The sequence below is a fragment of the Tympanuchus pallidicinctus genome, unplaced genomic scaffold, assembly GCF_026119805.1.
Source record: "Tympanuchus pallidicinctus isolate F22 unplaced genomic scaffold, pur_lepc_1.0 scaffold21, whole genome shotgun sequence".
Taxonomy (NCBI): domain Eukaryota; kingdom Metazoa; phylum Chordata; class Aves; order Galliformes; family Phasianidae; genus Tympanuchus; species Tympanuchus pallidicinctus.
Window position 1 is genome coordinate 2995877 of NW_026294733.1, and position 16863 is coordinate 3012739.

Here is a 16863-nt window from a genome sequence, read left to right on the forward strand (position 1 = left end):
AAGACATTGGAATCAAATGTCCTTTTCTTTCATTTCAACAGCCCTCATCATTAATTCTGAATATGCATTGCTTCACAAAAACACAGATTTTCTAATGGGCAGAGCAGGCAGCCTTACTGCTGTCTTGTCAGGCATGTCTTCAAAAAAGTACCACAACCTTCTGCTTTAAAAGTCTCTGGAATTTTAAAGCCTTTTCTACATTTGACACTGAGTGATAACGAGTTCTGAATTGTATGATTGTTTGTCTCTCATTATGAGCAGAGGCATTTGAATTACAAACTTGTAGGAACAGAAGCTGAGGACTAAAGAGGACCACTTTGGTGACATCTCATTAAAGCTTTCAAAAGACATTCTCAGAGTTCAGATAATGCGGAAATTTGATTTGTCCGTGTGGATGGACAACAGCCAGCACCTCAAAATGCTTACAAAGAAAACCCCTCAGAAGAATTCTCTAAAGCAGCAAAATGCGCTGACAAGGCAGGACACTGCACGCCTATGGGAGACAATAAAATGGGCAGTTTTATTTGAAGCTTCTCTCATAGTAAATTGTTTCACAAAATATTCACGCATACATATGTTAAAACAACGCAGTAGGTCACACTGTGAAATGCACTCACACAACAGTTACATGCAAAAAAATTCAGACTGGCTGTGGAACCTGATTTTGTGCCTTGCGCGTTCGCCTCAACACACTGATGGCAGCCAGCCCCCAAAGCTGGTGTTCTCTTCTTGATATCTTAGCCCATTCACTGGATAAAAAAACAAATCAACTGTAATTCTTGCAGAAACTCATACTTAGTCAGAGGAAACAGTAGAATTACAGAGTCCCAGAACAGACATAGCAAATGTATCTGCCTGATTCAGCTGATCTTACTGCTTAGCCCCACATCAGAACTTCTTTTCATTGTCTATAACCCTATTTCCTAAGTCTCTCCCCATCTCTCAGCTTCATATTGACTTTTATTTTTTCCAGTCATTCTCACAGCTTTTCACAGCTCGTTCTCGCAATTCAGCTTGTTCCAATATCCCAATTTCATATTTATTTCACTCTCTTCAGGAAACTACTTCTGCAGTATCTCTGATAATTACATCTCGTATGATTACATACATTTATACCACTTTAATAACACTGAGTGCTGGCTCCCAGCAAATATACAGCTGCTGTGATTTGCAACTTACCTAAGGGAAAGCCATACCAATCTCTGTGTTGAGAAGCTAGAGAGCTGAGAGGTGATGTAAGGAAAGTGATGAATCAGTTTCTGTTCAGTGAAACAAAAGAATCACAGTTCTCTCCCCAGATCCCTTGCTAGTGGGGCATAATCTAGAATACAAAGAATTTAAGTAAATAAAATACAAATAATTGGCAGAATAGTGGAAGAAGAATAACGGTCACATTCAGCACATAGCAGATGGGTACAAACCTCCAGTATTTATAACATCTCACAGTGCCAACACTAAGTAAATAATTTGGAAAAAACTCATGTACAGAAGCTATATAAATATTAGTCCAACTTCCACCTGACTGATAATGAAGCCAAGACAGACACTCACTGTATTAGTGATAACTGGAAAATGTGTTTCGTTGCAAACCAGAGATGTTTCTATGTCTCCAGCTGAGCTGCCAGCTACTGAAGCACATCACATTATTGAACACTGGAAACTCTCAGTTTTGCCCATAGTCACACAGTGACTCAGAATCAGAGCTCACGTTCACGCGTTGTTGTTCCTGGGGCACAGTGATGGCAGTGTCCAGTAAACCATGCTGTCTGTTGTATTACAGTTAAGAGCTCGGGAACAGCAGAGGTTTGTGCACAAATTTGCATTAGGCTGGAAACACTTGGACAGCATACACTTGAAGAGCTGGACATTCTGACATCACTGCTGTTACTGCCTGCTCAGACCAAGTTTTAGAATTTCTTTTCTTTCACCCTAGAGCATCCCAGACATAGGGTACATCGGGATGTCAGGGAGTGGACATTTGCTTTAAGATTTTCACACTGCTTTTTCTTCTTCCTTGCTCTGCTAGAATTTACCACAGTAAACCCAAAGAGTACTACCACAAAACAAACTTTCCAGAACAAAGATGCTGCTGTTTGGGCTCTGAGTTGCAATTATATTGTCTTAGTTGAATTTCTTAAGCACTTTGCACTTATCAGTGTTAGGATTGAGCACCACCATGTGTTTTCACAGCTGAGTTAAAGAACATATTTATCTGTGCCACACGAACACCACCAGAAGCAGAGCATTTTCCAGCAGTGCCAAGCACAAAGTAGTCCCAAAGGAGTCATGGATCAGGCTTCAGGATACTAAAACATCATCATCAAACCCGAAATGAAATATCATTTAGAAACACTTAATAGTTTTTTCATATTCCTCAAACAAGGAATAAAACCCAAGCCAAGCAGAAAAACCATTAATGCCTCTCCTCAAAGAGAGAATTTTATCAAGGCCAATTAGAAAATTATTAGAATGTATCGAAAAGATTGTAAGTAGAGAACTGATCACATTACAGTCTCATTTCTGTAGCCTGAATTTTTAACATAGGCCCGCAGGGTGCACATTTTTATGACAGGGTGTGACTTAATTACTACTTGCAACTTTGGAAGCTTTCCAGCACTACTGTAATGTGCTGCCTCAGTACAGACGACAACTGTCTATCATGAAAAGAAAGCCCTTTGTGACTAACATACATAGACACTAACTGGTTTTACTGGGATTTGCAGTCAGAAGCTACACCTGACATGAAGTCAGCGGAGTAATCTCCCATTTATATTGCTTTTCCAGAAACCAGAGCACTTCTTATGCTAAAATCTGAGTACAGAACAAACCTCAACATCCGTACCCAAGCAGGAAACGCATAAAATTAATTCCCAGTCAGAAAAAAAAAGGACTGTGGCAAACCAGGCTTCTGTGCAGCTTTTGTTTATATGGCACCTTGCTCAGGTTTGCAATGCAATGCTAGGGACAGTTCTTGCACAGCTCCTCTTCTTTTCTCTTCATTTTCCTATCACTGGACCAGAAAGGAGAAAGTAATTTTCTCTACAGAGCAAGAACTAAGATGAAAGGACCAACACTTTCACTTTCCCTCCCCTGCAGATTTAATTCTGACCACAGGTGACAATTGGAACTGTGCCCTGTATCCTTCCCACCTGGTTTTACATAAGACTTTAGTACTGACAGCTTTCTTTCCTTTAAACTATTTCTAAGGAGCAGAACATCTAAATGCAAAAGCTCATCACCGTGCAAACCAGTTTTCCTTTTACACTCATTACCAATGGCACAAAGCGACTACAGCTGCAGCCAAGTCCTGAGAATCCCAGCACTCCCCAAGATGGGACCATTGATTCAAGACGCAAAAACATACTCTGCCTTGAAGGAGCCAGCTTAAAAGCTAAAAAGGATTCCTGGGTGAGAATAAATCTCCTGTGAAGGTTATTAATGGAAGAGGGAAGCTGGTGACAAGAGAGCTGGGGGCTGCGGACCCTGCTAGGCCACTCGCTCCGTGCCTCCTGTGGATTTTACCTCAGAAAGAAAACAAACAAAAATAAATAAAATAACGAATTCCTGTCAGAACCGGAGAGCAGCAGCTACGAGGAGCAGTAAAACGAAGCTCCCTCCTCGTCTACCGCTGTGACTCTGAGACATCTCGGCGTCTCCCGGCACACACAGACCACCGCGAACTCCGCCTGGTTCTGGTACTCGTACTGGTACCGGTACCGGCCCGCCGCACCGTCACAGCTCAGCTCGCACCAACACAGCTCAGCCACCGCGCGCCCCCGAGCGGGAACCAGCGCACATCCGCCACCCTTCCGCTTCCGGTGGGCTTCACTTCCGCTTCCGATGCGACGGATCGCGGGTCGGTGCCGGTTCCGTTGCCAGGGTGAGGGGCCGCATCGCGCTGCCGGGTGGGGGCCGGGCTTGCGGGCAACGCCGCTGCGGCCGCAATCGCCGTGGGAGGCTGGACCCGAAGTCCATTCCGGTGCCGGTGGTGCGGGGGCCGCGGGTAGCGCTTCGGGGTGAGCGCGTCTCTTTGCCCCGGAACGGCTGCGGCACAGCAGGGCCTGCAGCGGCGCGGGACCTCCGCTCTCCCCGTGTTACTGACGGGACAGCTCGGACGGGACCGGATTCCAGCCGGGTGCCCGCGGCCGTCCCTGAGCGCTCCGTCCCCGCTCCGTGCCGCGTGCTCCGTGCTCTCCCCTCCCGCGGGTTGGGTTTGTCGTGCCCGCGGTTTACGTTGCCGAGTGAAATACCAAGGAACATAGAGGTGTGCTTCTCTCTCCCGAATCTCCCAAGAGGAACGCTTCTTCTGCCCCAGTGCCCTTATAACTGTAGGCTCTTGGTGGCCCGCGGGGTTCTGACAGTGTCATCCATCTGATGATGTAAGCAACTAGAAAAAACTTTGTTTCAGTACTTTTCAGATTCCCCTTCTATACGGTCCTGTCCATAGAAACTTTGAAAATCGCTGTGACTTTCTCTATGGTCCTCACCTGTTCACTCAGTCACAGAATGGCTTGGGCTGGAAGGGACCTGAACGATCTTCTAGTTCCAGCACCCTGCCTTTAATCTCTTGTCCTGTAAACATTGATTCTGGTGTCCACACTCAGTTCCATCAGTGTTTTGCACTGATGAAGGTTTTTCTGCTTGGTGTTTCTGATAATTGTCATCCAGACAGAGCTGTACTTCTGCAAGGAGTGGCAGCTGATGAGTGCTCTGCTTCAAGGAGATCCTTTCAGTTTGACAGAGGCGTGAGAAGTTTCCTCACTGCTTTTACTCTGAGTATTTGCTTGCAGAATGACTTCAGGCGTGTGGTAAGGATGAGAAAACAGGCCGCAAACTCTTCTTTCTAAGCCTAGAAAACTTGCTCTGACATTTATGGACAGATGATTTGTGATAATAAGCTAACACTTTGCTGATATGCAGCCTTAACCTCAGTTGGTTCTCTTAGTATCTCTAAGACCCTCTTTCACAGAATAATACTAAATCATAGGATAATACTATTCACTATTCAGTTTGGAGATATTTGGAGATATTTGAAAAAATAATTTAAAAAAAGTTTTAAAATTTTTTCAGGTTGCTTTCAGGGATCTTAGAGGAAATAGTGAGGAAGAATGGCTTTTATTGTCCTCAGCAGGCAGGTTGCATCTGGTCCTCCATTTCTTATCTGATTTGAGCTCAGTGGGTATGTCTGAATAATTACTTGATTGTTCTTAACAAGGGATATTGTGTAGGTGGGAATTATTTTGGAATTTTTTTGGAGAGCAGGGAACTGCTGAGAACAATGCTTGAGAAGATGAGGAGTCAGACTTTTTTCAGAATTCTGACTTTTTTCAGAATTGCCAGACCTGGATTTCTTGGTACAGTGCATTTCTCGAAGGTGGGCACCCTCAGGTTTGGTTCTGTTTTGTTTCCATGGCTCTTCTCTCTTTACTTTTTGGTCGGCAATCTTTTAAGGACATTCTCACCATTAGTTGTGCAGAGGCCTTCTTTGGATCTCTGACAATTTGAAATGGCCTTTTTGTACCCATTCCTTGATTCTCTGCTTTCAAACTTTGACAGAAAAAAAATGTATTTTTCCTTCCCCAGCAAGCTAAAAGTCTTGCTTCTCTCTTCAGTGTGGGAATAAAGTGTTGGATATAATTCACATAAATTATTTGGTGTAAATTAAAGGTAGTTGTAATTATGATTATTTTGTCAGCACTGCAATGAAAGTGCAGTTCTTACAGTGTAATTGTACTGTGTAGGTGTGTATTTTGGCTTTGTTTTCAAACTCCTGCTTTGATATTGCTACAGTGAGACGTGACCTGAGGTGTATTACTGCAGCTATTGCACAGATCTTAAAGTCAGTAGAGAAAGTGATCCACCTGAACTGTTGCTTCAGAACTGTTTTGTTGGTTTTATTTTAGGTATTTCTTACTGGCTGTTTAGTAGCCACATATGTAATGAGTGGTTTGGTTGTGAAGTTATTGAAGAGGACATTTCCGAGGTTTGAAATGACTTTTCTGATGCTGCAGGACTCTGCTTGGGTGCTGGCTGTGCTGCGTGCAAGCTGTACCTGCACAGAACACAGGGCAAGGTGTTACAGCAAACAGTGCATGTGACACTGCTAAATGCATCAAAGTGCAACTGACAGCCGCAGCTGTAGTGCTGTTCTTTCTCCCTTAGGTTCAGCATTTTATCAACGTTTATCATCTGTGCATGCAAAACAAATGGCTCCTTGATGTACAATACCACAGAAATGTAACAAACATTGACACCATAAGGTTTGTCTTCTGAAAAAAAGAAACCACCACGCCGAGTTCTTGCTTACGTGATCATTGCATTTTCCTCCTCCAGCAGATTTTTCAGGAAATAACACTGAACATATGCTCCAAGGATGTCCCTCTCTCTTATAATAAAATGGGGTGGACAGGAGTATACAATCACCTCGCTATCAGAAGAGGACACGGTGTTGGATCTGAAGCAATCTCTTAAAGGCCTTACTGGAGTGTTACCAGAGCGCCAAAAATTACTTGGACTTAAAATGAAGGGTAACTATTTGTGTTTATTATTAGTTTTGGCTGGGCATGGGATATTTAAAGAAGAGCCTCCTCTTGGCTTAGTCAGGATTAATGCGTATTAATGTAATGTGTATTAACTGAGCATCCACCACCCAGATCTAGCTTTTGAATGAGCACACACACAGGAGTTCAATACAGCACTGTGTGCTTTGTTACTGATGTATCTGAATGGCCATTCTTAGTGGCTGATGTGCAGCAGATGTACCTTAAACATTTTTAATTGTCGTTAGCCAGGCAAGCAGCGTGCCTGTGATGGAGGATGAGAGTGCAGCCTGGGGTATTCTTGTGTTTTATGGGTAGCTAACTTCAATTAAGCATGAAATGTACTGACCGTTTTCTAAAATCTCTCTACTCAGTTTGAAAAGAAAAAGCAACAAACAAAAAAGAACAACAAAAAAGCAAACAGAACTCTTATTGCATTATAGGGAAACCCGCGGATGATGATGTTAAGCTTGGAGCTCTCAAGTTAAAACCAAATACTAAAATCATGATGATGGGCACTCGTGAAGAGAGTTTGGTAAATATTTTACTTGCTTATTAGCTTTATAAGAGGAAAAAAAAGAAAAAAAGATTGTATGTCTCCTCATTATGATTTTAAATCATTGAAAAATAAATACTTCAGTAGATTTCTGGTATTTATGTAAACTTTTCTGTAGAACTTGGATAGCATTAAAATCCTGCATTGTTTTAGGTTCAAAGTACAAACCTACTACTGTGATATTCTCACTGACTTCTGAAATCTTAATCATCGGTATATTTGAGCATTTTTTCTACCAGTGAAGTAAAATCACTTTTGTTAATTTCCTTTGTCTGTAGCGTACACTCACAGAGTCTGGATCTGCACAGTTCTCTTTTAGTGATCCCAGTTGTCTTTTATTATTATTCTGCTAGGAAGACGTCCTTGGGCCTCCTCCTGATAACGACGATGTCATCAATGACTTTGATATTGAAGAGGAAGTTGTGGAAGTAGAAAACAGGTTAGGAATTCAAGCTATTAAAAACCAGTCCTGTTATGGAAAGTGCAGTTTGCATTTGAATTAACTGTAACTTTTTGCACTCTTGTATTAGGGAAGAAAATCTACTAAAAATTTCTCGCAGAGTTAAAGAATACAAAGTGGAAATTCTGAATCCTCCCAGGGAAGGAAAAAAGCTGCTGGTGCTAGATGTTGATTATACACTATTTGGTGAGACTTCATGCTACTTGTGGGGTTGGTTTAAGAGAGCAATTTATTTGCCAGTTCATGTTTCTTCATGTTTGATTTACAACTATACTCCAGTAATGTTGGCTTGTGTTGCACTACGTAACTTCTGTTTTGTAACATTTTGAGGTCTTCTGCTCATGTTTTAAGAAGCATTGGCAATTGTAAATTGTAATTTGTATTGCAATTGCAAAATATTACAATTGCATTGTAAATGTTGCCTGTTGTTGATTTTTGTACAGCAACTATTCATTTTCTCCAAGATGCTGCAAAAAGTAGTTTAGGATTTTATCCAACAAACTCTTCTCTTGACCAGTGTGTAGCTTGCACATGATGATGGCAGGACAAGGTAGTGCTGTAAAATAATGATCTCTGTAGCCAATTGATTCCTTTTTTGGGGATGACAGAACAGCTTCAGATTGACTTTCCAGATCAGTAAACACGTACAGAACTATGTTTTACCTGAAAATTCTGTCAGACTGGTTTTCTGAGAAGCCAGAATTTTCCTTCTGACTTCATTTTCTGGGATGTCGGTGTGTCATGGTGTCATGGCAGCTTGACTATAAACACTACATATCAGCTTGCCTTTTTTCCTTTTCTGTAATTTCCTTTTGCATGGCATTTCTTTACAATCTGAGATGAAAATTCAGCCTGTGACAATTTACACTTTTGTTTACCTGTCTCCTTCTAGCTGAATTTAACAGCAATTTTCTAGTTGGAGCAGGCAGTATTTGCATGTTTGAAATAAGCTTGGTATACATGTTCACAAGATTAACTGGACTAAGTTGGCAAGAATCTCTGAACAATACCTGGGCTGTCAGAAGTTTGTTAAGATGAAGAGATGAATTAATTGGCCTGACTCTTTAGACTCATTAAAGATATTCAGAGCCACAGCTGAACTCACAAATTCCTGTAAAGATCAAGAGAGAAATATCCCTTCTTCTTTGCACCTTTAAAGTAGGAACGATGCCTTACTGTAAGTTCTTTCCTAATTTCAAAGTTCTTCAGTGCTTCTCATATGAAACATTTCAAGTTCCTGGGTGGACAGGACAGTCCTACTTAATATCCTGTACTCTATAATGAATTTCTGCTTTCTCTTGTACTTTTTAGACCACAGATCTTGTGCTGAAACTGGAGTAGAACTGATGAGGCCATACCTTCACGAGTTCCTGACATCTGCATATGAGGATTATGATATTGTAATTTGGTGTAAGTTTCTGTACTCGGTGCTAAGACTTCATTGCAAACTATCATTTGGAGCAGAGACTCCAGTTGGGAGGTTTTTATATCACTTTTTAGTGTGAATCACAAGATGTAAAGCAGTACGTGAATGTTCAGCTGTACCGTATTCACCAGGAATATTGCTGTTATGAACGGATCTAATAACAGTATAAAGCTTAATGTCCATTTAGTGAATGTCACTTTGTACAAACAAACAAATGCTTGAAATAACACAGTTGTAAAATCAGCATTCAGACACTGCTGGGTAGCTTAGCTCTACAAATAATTTCAGTCTAGACAATAAGCCATAGCAATAAAAAACTGGAAATGGACCAAACTCACATGTCTGTAGGGGTGGCTGTTGCTTTGCTTTAGCACAACTTCACTTCCTGTCTGACAGCTGGAGCCAACATAAGATTGAAACTTGTTTTACAAAACAGCTTTCATAATCTGAAACAATGCTTCCACGTATTCTTTGGTCGGTGGGCAATGTTGACACTTTGTCCTTTTTCAACCTTATGAATTCTTACAACGCTCCCAGGAGAAAATCCTATACAGACACTGTGGTTCCTCAGACCAGATGTAGGCTGTTCTATGGCTCTCAAGAATGTAATTCACTAACAACTGATCTAGAAAATGTTTTTAAATACACGCAGTGCTTAATCTAGGTTTCATTTGAAAGTTAATCTTTTCCAAATTAAAATAAACTTCCATAAAGGCAGACTGTCAGGAAAGCAGTGAACCCTGGAAGCTGTGACAAGGATGGGTCTTTCTGAAATGAAAGTCTGTAAAACAAATGGATACGTAAACAGTATTTTGCTTCTTTTTTTTTCTTTTTTAAATCAACCAATGACATACTGCTAAATAATTCTTTGGCTTTTGTTTCAGCTGCTACTAATATGAAGTGGATTGAAGCTAAAATGAAAGTAAGTTGTTCTGAAAAGGTGCAGTTTGTTTCTAATCTAGCTTACTGTGCATCGAGTTGGGTTTACGTTCAGCATTACAGAGAGATTTAACAACTGAGGAGACAATCAAAACCCAAGTGTTCTAAATCTTTGTAGTCACTCTAAAATACCTTTGACACAAAACTAGATAAAAATCTAATTTTAGAACTCCACACAAACTATCAAAGCAGTAGGTACTAAATTTAGCAGAATTAAGCACAAATCAGTACTTGCTGAAACTTAGTCACATAGCCTTCACTGTTGTTTCATCTTAGCTCTAATTATAGAGTTTTAATCTTAAGTATAACACAATTCTTTAAGAGAATGGACAGATGTGGCATACTGGAATAGGTTATCAAGAGAAAACTCTCTTCATATTCATCCTGTACGTCTTGCAGCTGTGTGATTTTGTTTCTTCCTCTGCTTTATTGAAACATCTGTAAAAACTCTTCTTTCAATCCTGGTTTCTTCCGTACCTAAATTGGGCAAGCAGCCAGTTTTGCACAGCTGACCTAATGGCAAACATATTGACAGCCACTCTTGGCTGTAAACCTAATGAGCCTACTGAGATGTGCTGCTGTACATTGGTTGGTCGGTTGTTTTTTGTTTATAAATCAAAGCTTCTTTCACAAAAAAAATCTCCAATTTTCAACTTTATCTCACTTTTTTTTTTTTATAGACTTTTTTCAGGCTGTAACATAGCAAAGAATTTCTATTTCTATTTCAAAACAGTGATTTGCAGTGAAGCAAAAATCGTTCAGAACGATCTCAGAAATGAAACCTTTAATCAGAACTCTGAACGGGGATTAGAACAATTAAAATTGGTATTAAGACTTGCAAACACTGTATTCTATACCAGTATTCCATTTCTGTTTATGCTTTATCTATGAATCAACTTTATTTTCTCAATAAAGGTACTGTAACTACAGTTCTGTAATACAAAACTGACTTTAAGCTAGGCTAGGTTTGTGGCTCAGATACTCTTGGAAGAGCTTGCAGTTGTTACCATGAAGTTAATTCTCTGAATCAAAACCATTGTAACACAGAGGTAAGAGCAAGTGCTGAAATAGGAAGTTAATCATTAACTGCGCCATGTTCCGTGTCTGTAATACAGGTGAGATACATCACATGCATGTAGGGTTCACCTTTTAAGGAAAAAACCTTTGTTTTGCTGTAGAATCCATTGTAACAGCAGGATTAAATTTAGCAGGAGACCATTGTTCTAAACTGGGCTGTTTACCCTGCACTGGTCACCTTTCCAGCCCTTTCATGTTATCAATTCCCAACCTCCCCATGCCTACTGCTTCATCTCAGTTGAGATTCCTAATGCTAGAGACCACAACTGTTGCTTCTCCTTAAACTGACTGCACTTCTACAAGTATCACTTTCTGTCTGGGAGCAATGATCCCAGCAATACTTGACACTGAAGTGTTTATTTTAAACTACAAAGCAGAAACAGTATTAAAAAGAGAAGTGTCAGATAACTATGTTTAGTTTCTTATTCTCCATCTATTTATGCCCAAATTTCAGATGATGTAGAACAGCTATTTTTCAGTATGAGAGGACATTATCCCTGGTATTTAACACTTCTCATTTGCAAGATTCACTTTTCCACGTAAAAGCAATCAGTGAAGTGTGACTATATATCTGCAAGACAACTGTTACAGGGGGTATTTTCTCCACATTGTGCAGCTTTGCACATTATTGCTGTCACATATATCAGAAATTAAAGCAGCAATGTCTGTCACATAGTAGGTGTCAGTAGATTTTACTGTTACTTCCCAATTCTGAAAAAGATTTGAAATGGAAATTTTGCCCACTCACCTTGTCTAAGGTTCGGGGTTTCTTTTTAAACCAAAGTATTTTTCCTTTGTTCCAAGAGTGATCAAATCCTTCAGGTCTAAACAGAAATATTTCTTATGAACACTGACCTCGTAGGACATGTGCTGAGGAAAGGATAACAGTGAACTGCTATTATGTTGTGGATTGGATGCGACTGGTTACAGCTTAGTGAAAAAAACCAAAGAGCAGAACATGCATGGTTGTTTTCATAGGTATAAACATTGAGACACACAGAACCTTTGAAAGACTGTCCATGAAGGTATGGCCAAAAGCTCTCTGTATTTTGCCTCTTCTGTAAAGTTGTTTTTATGCTGACATCAGATGTTACATTTCTGTAGCAAACACTACAAACATAAATTCCTGTCAGTCTTTCCCTTGGTAGAATAGCATACTCTTGTTATCATCTGAAGCTTTAATGATTAATCATTGTGATGCAGGAGCTTGGTGTGAGCACTAATGCAAACTACAAGATAACCTTTATGCTGGACAGTGCTGCCATGATAACAGTGCACACTCCTCGAAGAGGACTGATAGATGTAAGTACAGTTTTTTCCTCATTATTTTCTATGTGCAGAGTACGTGTTATCATGCTGCATGGAAATATTTAACAATAAGGTTGTGCTGAAGTTTTCATGCAAGAAAACTAACAATATCTGAAGCACAGTTGGGTTTTTTTTCCTATAGAAGTCCTCTACAGTTTAATGCTGTAAGTAGTTCATATGGACAAGACTGCTTTACATCAAATAATGACTACTTGTAGATCTCTTTACATCTCTTATTAAAGCCCAACTACATGATAATTTTTCAGTCCATTTGAGTATGGACTTAAATTCCTATAGACTGATACTTTGATCTACTACATACGATCAGATTTGCCAGGGCTCTTTTTACACCTCATTTTTGCAGGTGAAGCCTCTTGGTGTTATCTGGGGAAAATTCTCAGAATATTACAGCAAAAAGAATACAATCATGTTTGATGATATCGGCCGGAACTTCCTAATGAATCCACAGAACGGACTCAAGGTAATGTTAACTGGAAATGTTATATGCTGCTATTTTTTTTATGATCTAAATAGTACTTTCTCATATTTTCTGTTTTACATTAAAGTAAGACTGTTCTTAACTAGCAAAGATGCACATTTTATTTATTTTGGTTTTTATTTAGATTGCCCTTTGGTTGGACAAGCACTAGCACTTCCCTAATTGCAGTTTTAGTGTTGATTCCTTAAATGAGAACTCCAAAGCACTGAAATTGTTATTCTGCTTACATTGTACCTGCAAACTATAATCAATGTGGACTTTGTTGACAGGCAACATTAAAATGTGATGTTGAATCATTAAGAGTGGTTATGTTCAGAGAACAAATCAAATAACAAGCTGCTGTACTTCATGTTAGCATGTCAACACAACAGCAAGCGTTTTGTTCCCCAGTGGTAATTAATACCTGGAGTCCTTTGAATGCAAAACAGCAAATATTTCATTTTATAAAATTGTCAACCAGTTCCTGCTCCATAACTTCTAACCATCAGTGCTGGCTCTGAATGAGAATACAACTTAAATTCTCTGGTGCAACAATATGCACTAAAAGGATCTCTGCAAGTTTCTTTTAAACAAATTCAAAAATGGAAATCTAAGATTGTGTTTCTTTGAAAATATCCTTGATTTGAGGAAGGTGGCAATTGTTGATACCTGTAAGCTGGTACTAATTGCAACTGTACAAAAAATATGAGAATCGAGGATCGTGCTGGGAGAGGATTGGCCAGAGAGCTCCCTCTAGTTCAGATTGCAAGGATGTTTGTCAAAATGTTAATAACAGAGCTGCAGACAAGAACATTGAATCACTAAAACAAGGCACAGGTAGAATGTATTCCAAGCTTAAAGCAGTTGTCAGACAAGCTTTACTTCTGACATCTCTTATCACAGAAGCTATGAATGTAATCAGATGTGTTTTGTTGAGAGAAAAAAAAAAAAGCATCTGGTTTCAAAGATGCCACACAGCTCATAGCACAGCTGGAACCCCCTCATTTCTCCTGCAAAATATCTATGAAATCATGTTAGAAAATGTGACAGTCCATCGCAGATCGATTTATCTTTCTGACTGACTGGGAGGGAAATGCTTGAAGAAATACAAGATTGACAGAACAGATTTCATCCTGGTGAGCATGCAAGACAAAAACCCTGAAATCCAGATTGCATCAACAAAAAGACAAATTGGAGGTGACTGCTAATGGAAAAGTTTTTCCTTCTCTTACCTAAAAGAAGTTAAAATTTGACGTAGCACTGACAACATTTTGACTGTGTGGTAAACGTTCTAGAATTGTAAGCATTTGACTCACTTGGAGCAGATGATGATAACCACTTCTTTTTACCAGATAAGGCCTTTTATGAAAGCACATTTAAATCGAGATAAAGACAAGGAGCTTCTAAAGCTCACTCAGTACCTCAAAGAAATCGCAAAATTAGATGACTTTTTGGAGCTGAATCATAAACACTGGGAAAGGTAAGAAAAAAGTCAAAAATCTTTCTTTCTGCTCCTGACCCCTCTGTCTTTGGCTTACTGTCTTCTGTAGAAAGACCAGAAACAGCTGAGCTGGTGAACTTTGACATGATTTAAAGCTGCAAATGTCATTTAGTTTGAGCAGGATTTTAAAAAGGCTGCAGTGCTTCGGCTGCCTCTGTCTGTTTCTGACAGAGCAGACTTTCTTTTTCCTACTATTTCAGAGTTCAGGATGACTGAAGCAGTTTTGCTTCTTAAAGGAGAGAAAAAAAGTAAAAAAAAAAGTGAAGAAACCTGGTGCTTGAAAACTTCCTTATTTCCACTCCTACAAAGTTAGGCTGCTAGTTCAGATCGCATGTCCTTTGCTGCAAGGAAGTTACTTCTGAAGGCTTGTGTTGTCAGGGTGGCTCTCAGGCATTATCCAGATACTACAGTACTACAGTACTATATCCAGGTACTACAGTATTCACCAGCACTGAAATGTGTTATGAATCCAACTTCTCCAAATGCTTAAATTAAGCTCTACCATCCTAATTCTTGCTGTAGAATGACCAGCTGTAGTATTTAGGTAATATTATTACGTTTGACTTCATGCATTAGCCTGGATCTTCAATACACGTAAAAAAGAGGTTGGATGATATGCTATTGGAAATGCACCCATTCAGTGCTTAAAACTGCAGCCTTGCAAACTTAATGTTGTTTTAATTTTTGTTTCTGATTAGAACAGAAAGTCAAATGCTAGATTTTAAAAGCCCTGGAACTCACTGGATGTTTCACAGGGTCAATTACATTACTTAGATATTTTAGGGTACCTGCAAAGTCTGCAATGCATCGTGTTGGATTGTTCCATCTGTGGTGGTAAGCAAGCTATGAGATCAAGCAACAAGCATTCTTAGAGCGACCCAAATTCTTGGAAGGGGCTGGTGGAGAACTGTTCTTTTCAGCTTTTATTCAGGTTCTTTCAAGCCCTGAATGCATTTGAAGGAGTCCCGTATCAAATGCATATGCCTCAGAGGTTGTAATAACTACATTTCAGCTGTTACAATTTTCAACCTCATGGAATTTAATGTATTTTAATTTCCTTCCCCTCTTTTGTTCAAAACCTTATACAGTTTAACTAAAAACATTGAGTCATTCCAAGACAATCTATCATGAAATTGAAAGGACGTGAAGTGAGATTAAGTCATAAGCAGCATTGATCACAGTTTAATTTCTGATTACTAATAATTAGATTTTTGGTGAAAAAAATCATAGTTTGTGCATAAAAAGATGTACAAATATTTGTGTCTGCTCATTTTGTGTGAAACTATTTTTGCTTCTTTCAGGTATCTTTCAAAGAAACAAGGACAATAACAGTAACAAAATCGTTTAGCACTGAATCAAAGGGAACTTAACTCAGATCATTGGACTTTTCCTTGCTTATACGCTAGAGTATAATAGTGCTGGACACTGGATACAATGCCAGAACGACTGCTATACTTGGTCTTCCAGTTGGGTGGTTGTGGGTTATTTTTAGTTGTTGTTTTGTTTCATGGTGGGGTTTTTTGCTTGTTTTCTCCTAAAGATCACAGCAATAAGCTCAAAGTGGGAGAAACAAGTCCGTTACTTTTCCTAACATTCAGTTCTACAGTGTTACTACAGATATTTTTCTCTCCTTTTCTGCTGAATTACAACCATAACTGTTAAAGACCAAAACCATTCTGAAACTAGAAAAAAAAAAAAAATTAGACCAAAAAAGTTGGGTAAGGAGCCAATTTTGACAGTGTATGAATTGTATAAGCCCTTTATTCCCTCCATCTTTAGAAACAGTCTCCCTCACCCAGTCCAGTATTTAAATCTATAAATTACAAGTTGTCTAAGTTTGGTATGTATTAGTATGTCAGTGTTTCTCTGTGCAAGACAGTGAGATGGGAAGGCACCACCTCTGTGGCCAGTTTCTCCCAGTATGTGAACTTGTACCATAAAGCAGTGTTAACTGGAAAACAGAAGACTGAAAATGGAGGGAGATAATCCCACTCCTATCTGGTAACTGAAAAGCAGTCTGCCTGAAAAATTCTCATACATCAGACAAAGGGTTGAGACCTCAGATGGGAAAGTCACATCCCTAACAAAGCATGAACAAAACCCTTGTTCTCTTCTAGCTCAATCTTGTCAAAGTGCAAACACTGTGTTTAAACACAACATCCAGCCATACTGTTCTTAAAATATCATTTCCTTGCGCTGCTTATGCCTGCACTATAGAAGTGTGATGTGACTGCTGTTTGGCATTACCAACACTTGTGCATCATGCAGTTCATGTATTTGAAAGAAGTCTGACCCTTTCAAATAAAAATGGTATATATTGTTCTTAAGGAACTATAGCAGTTGTGTAAATTATTAATAAATACCTTTTTCATAATTTTGCGTCCTGTGCTCTTATGGATTTGTTTCACATCACAGAGAAGCCATTGATGATCTTCAGTTTGAGGTGCTTCTTCAGAATCCAGAGACACAGATTTCGTATCAGTTGTTAAATGAGAGACCAGCGTGTGCCGCTGCCGATTAGAGCACTGGTGTTGAATGGCAAAGCGCGTCGCTGCACGGGAAAGGAACCTTGACAGCAA

The 16863-nt window shown here is 39.5% G+C and overlaps 1 protein-coding gene and 1 long non-coding RNA gene across 4 annotated transcripts; one reads left to right on the top strand and one right to left on the bottom strand.

Annotated features, from left to right (window-relative positions):
- Window positions 1–496: 496 nt before the first annotated feature.
- Window positions 497–3784, bottom strand: LOC128081499 (uncharacterized). The gene is made up of 2 exons (XR_008207208.1): window positions 3365–3784; window positions 497–1321 (listed from the first exon to the last, which is right to left on the bottom strand). It is a non-coding gene; the product is annotated as an uncharacterized LOC128081499 (long non-coding RNA).
- Window positions 3785–3789: 5 nt separating this feature from the next.
- UBLCP1 (ubiquitin like domain containing CTD phosphatase 1) lies at window positions 3790–16658 on the top strand. Of its 3 annotated transcripts, none has more exons than XM_052684793.1 (11): window positions 3790–3880; window positions 6334–6527; window positions 6983–7074; window positions 7449–7534; window positions 7626–7741; window positions 8867–8965; window positions 9866–9903; window positions 12201–12299; window positions 12670–12786; window positions 14136–14263; window positions 15586–16658. In XM_052684793.1, the coding sequence occupies exons 2-11, from the start codon at window positions 6374–6376 to the stop codon at window positions 15611–15613; spliced, it is 957 nt and encodes a 318-aa protein (XP_052540753.1). In that variant the 5' UTR covers window positions 3790–3880; window positions 6334–6373; the 3' UTR covers window positions 15614–16658. The 3 variants fall into 3 exon arrangements, with proteins under 3 accessions (XP_052540753.1, XP_052540752.1, XP_052540754.1); XM_052684792.1 differs by having other exon boundaries at window positions 3819–3880; window positions 6337–6527; XM_052684794.1 differs by having other exon boundaries at window positions 3836–3856; window positions 6337–6527.
- Window positions 16659–16863: the final 205 nt, after the last annotated feature.

Bases quoted from the DNA above. Each gene is read 5' to 3' on its own strand.
- UBLCP1 (XM_052684793.1), top strand. From the start codon at position 6,374: ATGTCCCTCTCTCTTATAATAAAATGGGGTGGACAGGAGTATACAATC. The intron at 7,535-7,625 runs GTTAGGAATTCA...CTCTTGTATTAG, and splicing joins GTTGTGGAAGTAGAAAACAG to GGAAGAAAATCTACTAAAAA. The intron at 9,904-12,200 runs GTAAGTTGTTCT...ATTGTGATGCAG, and splicing joins GGATTGAAGCTAAAATGAAA to GAGCTTGGTGTGAGCACTAA.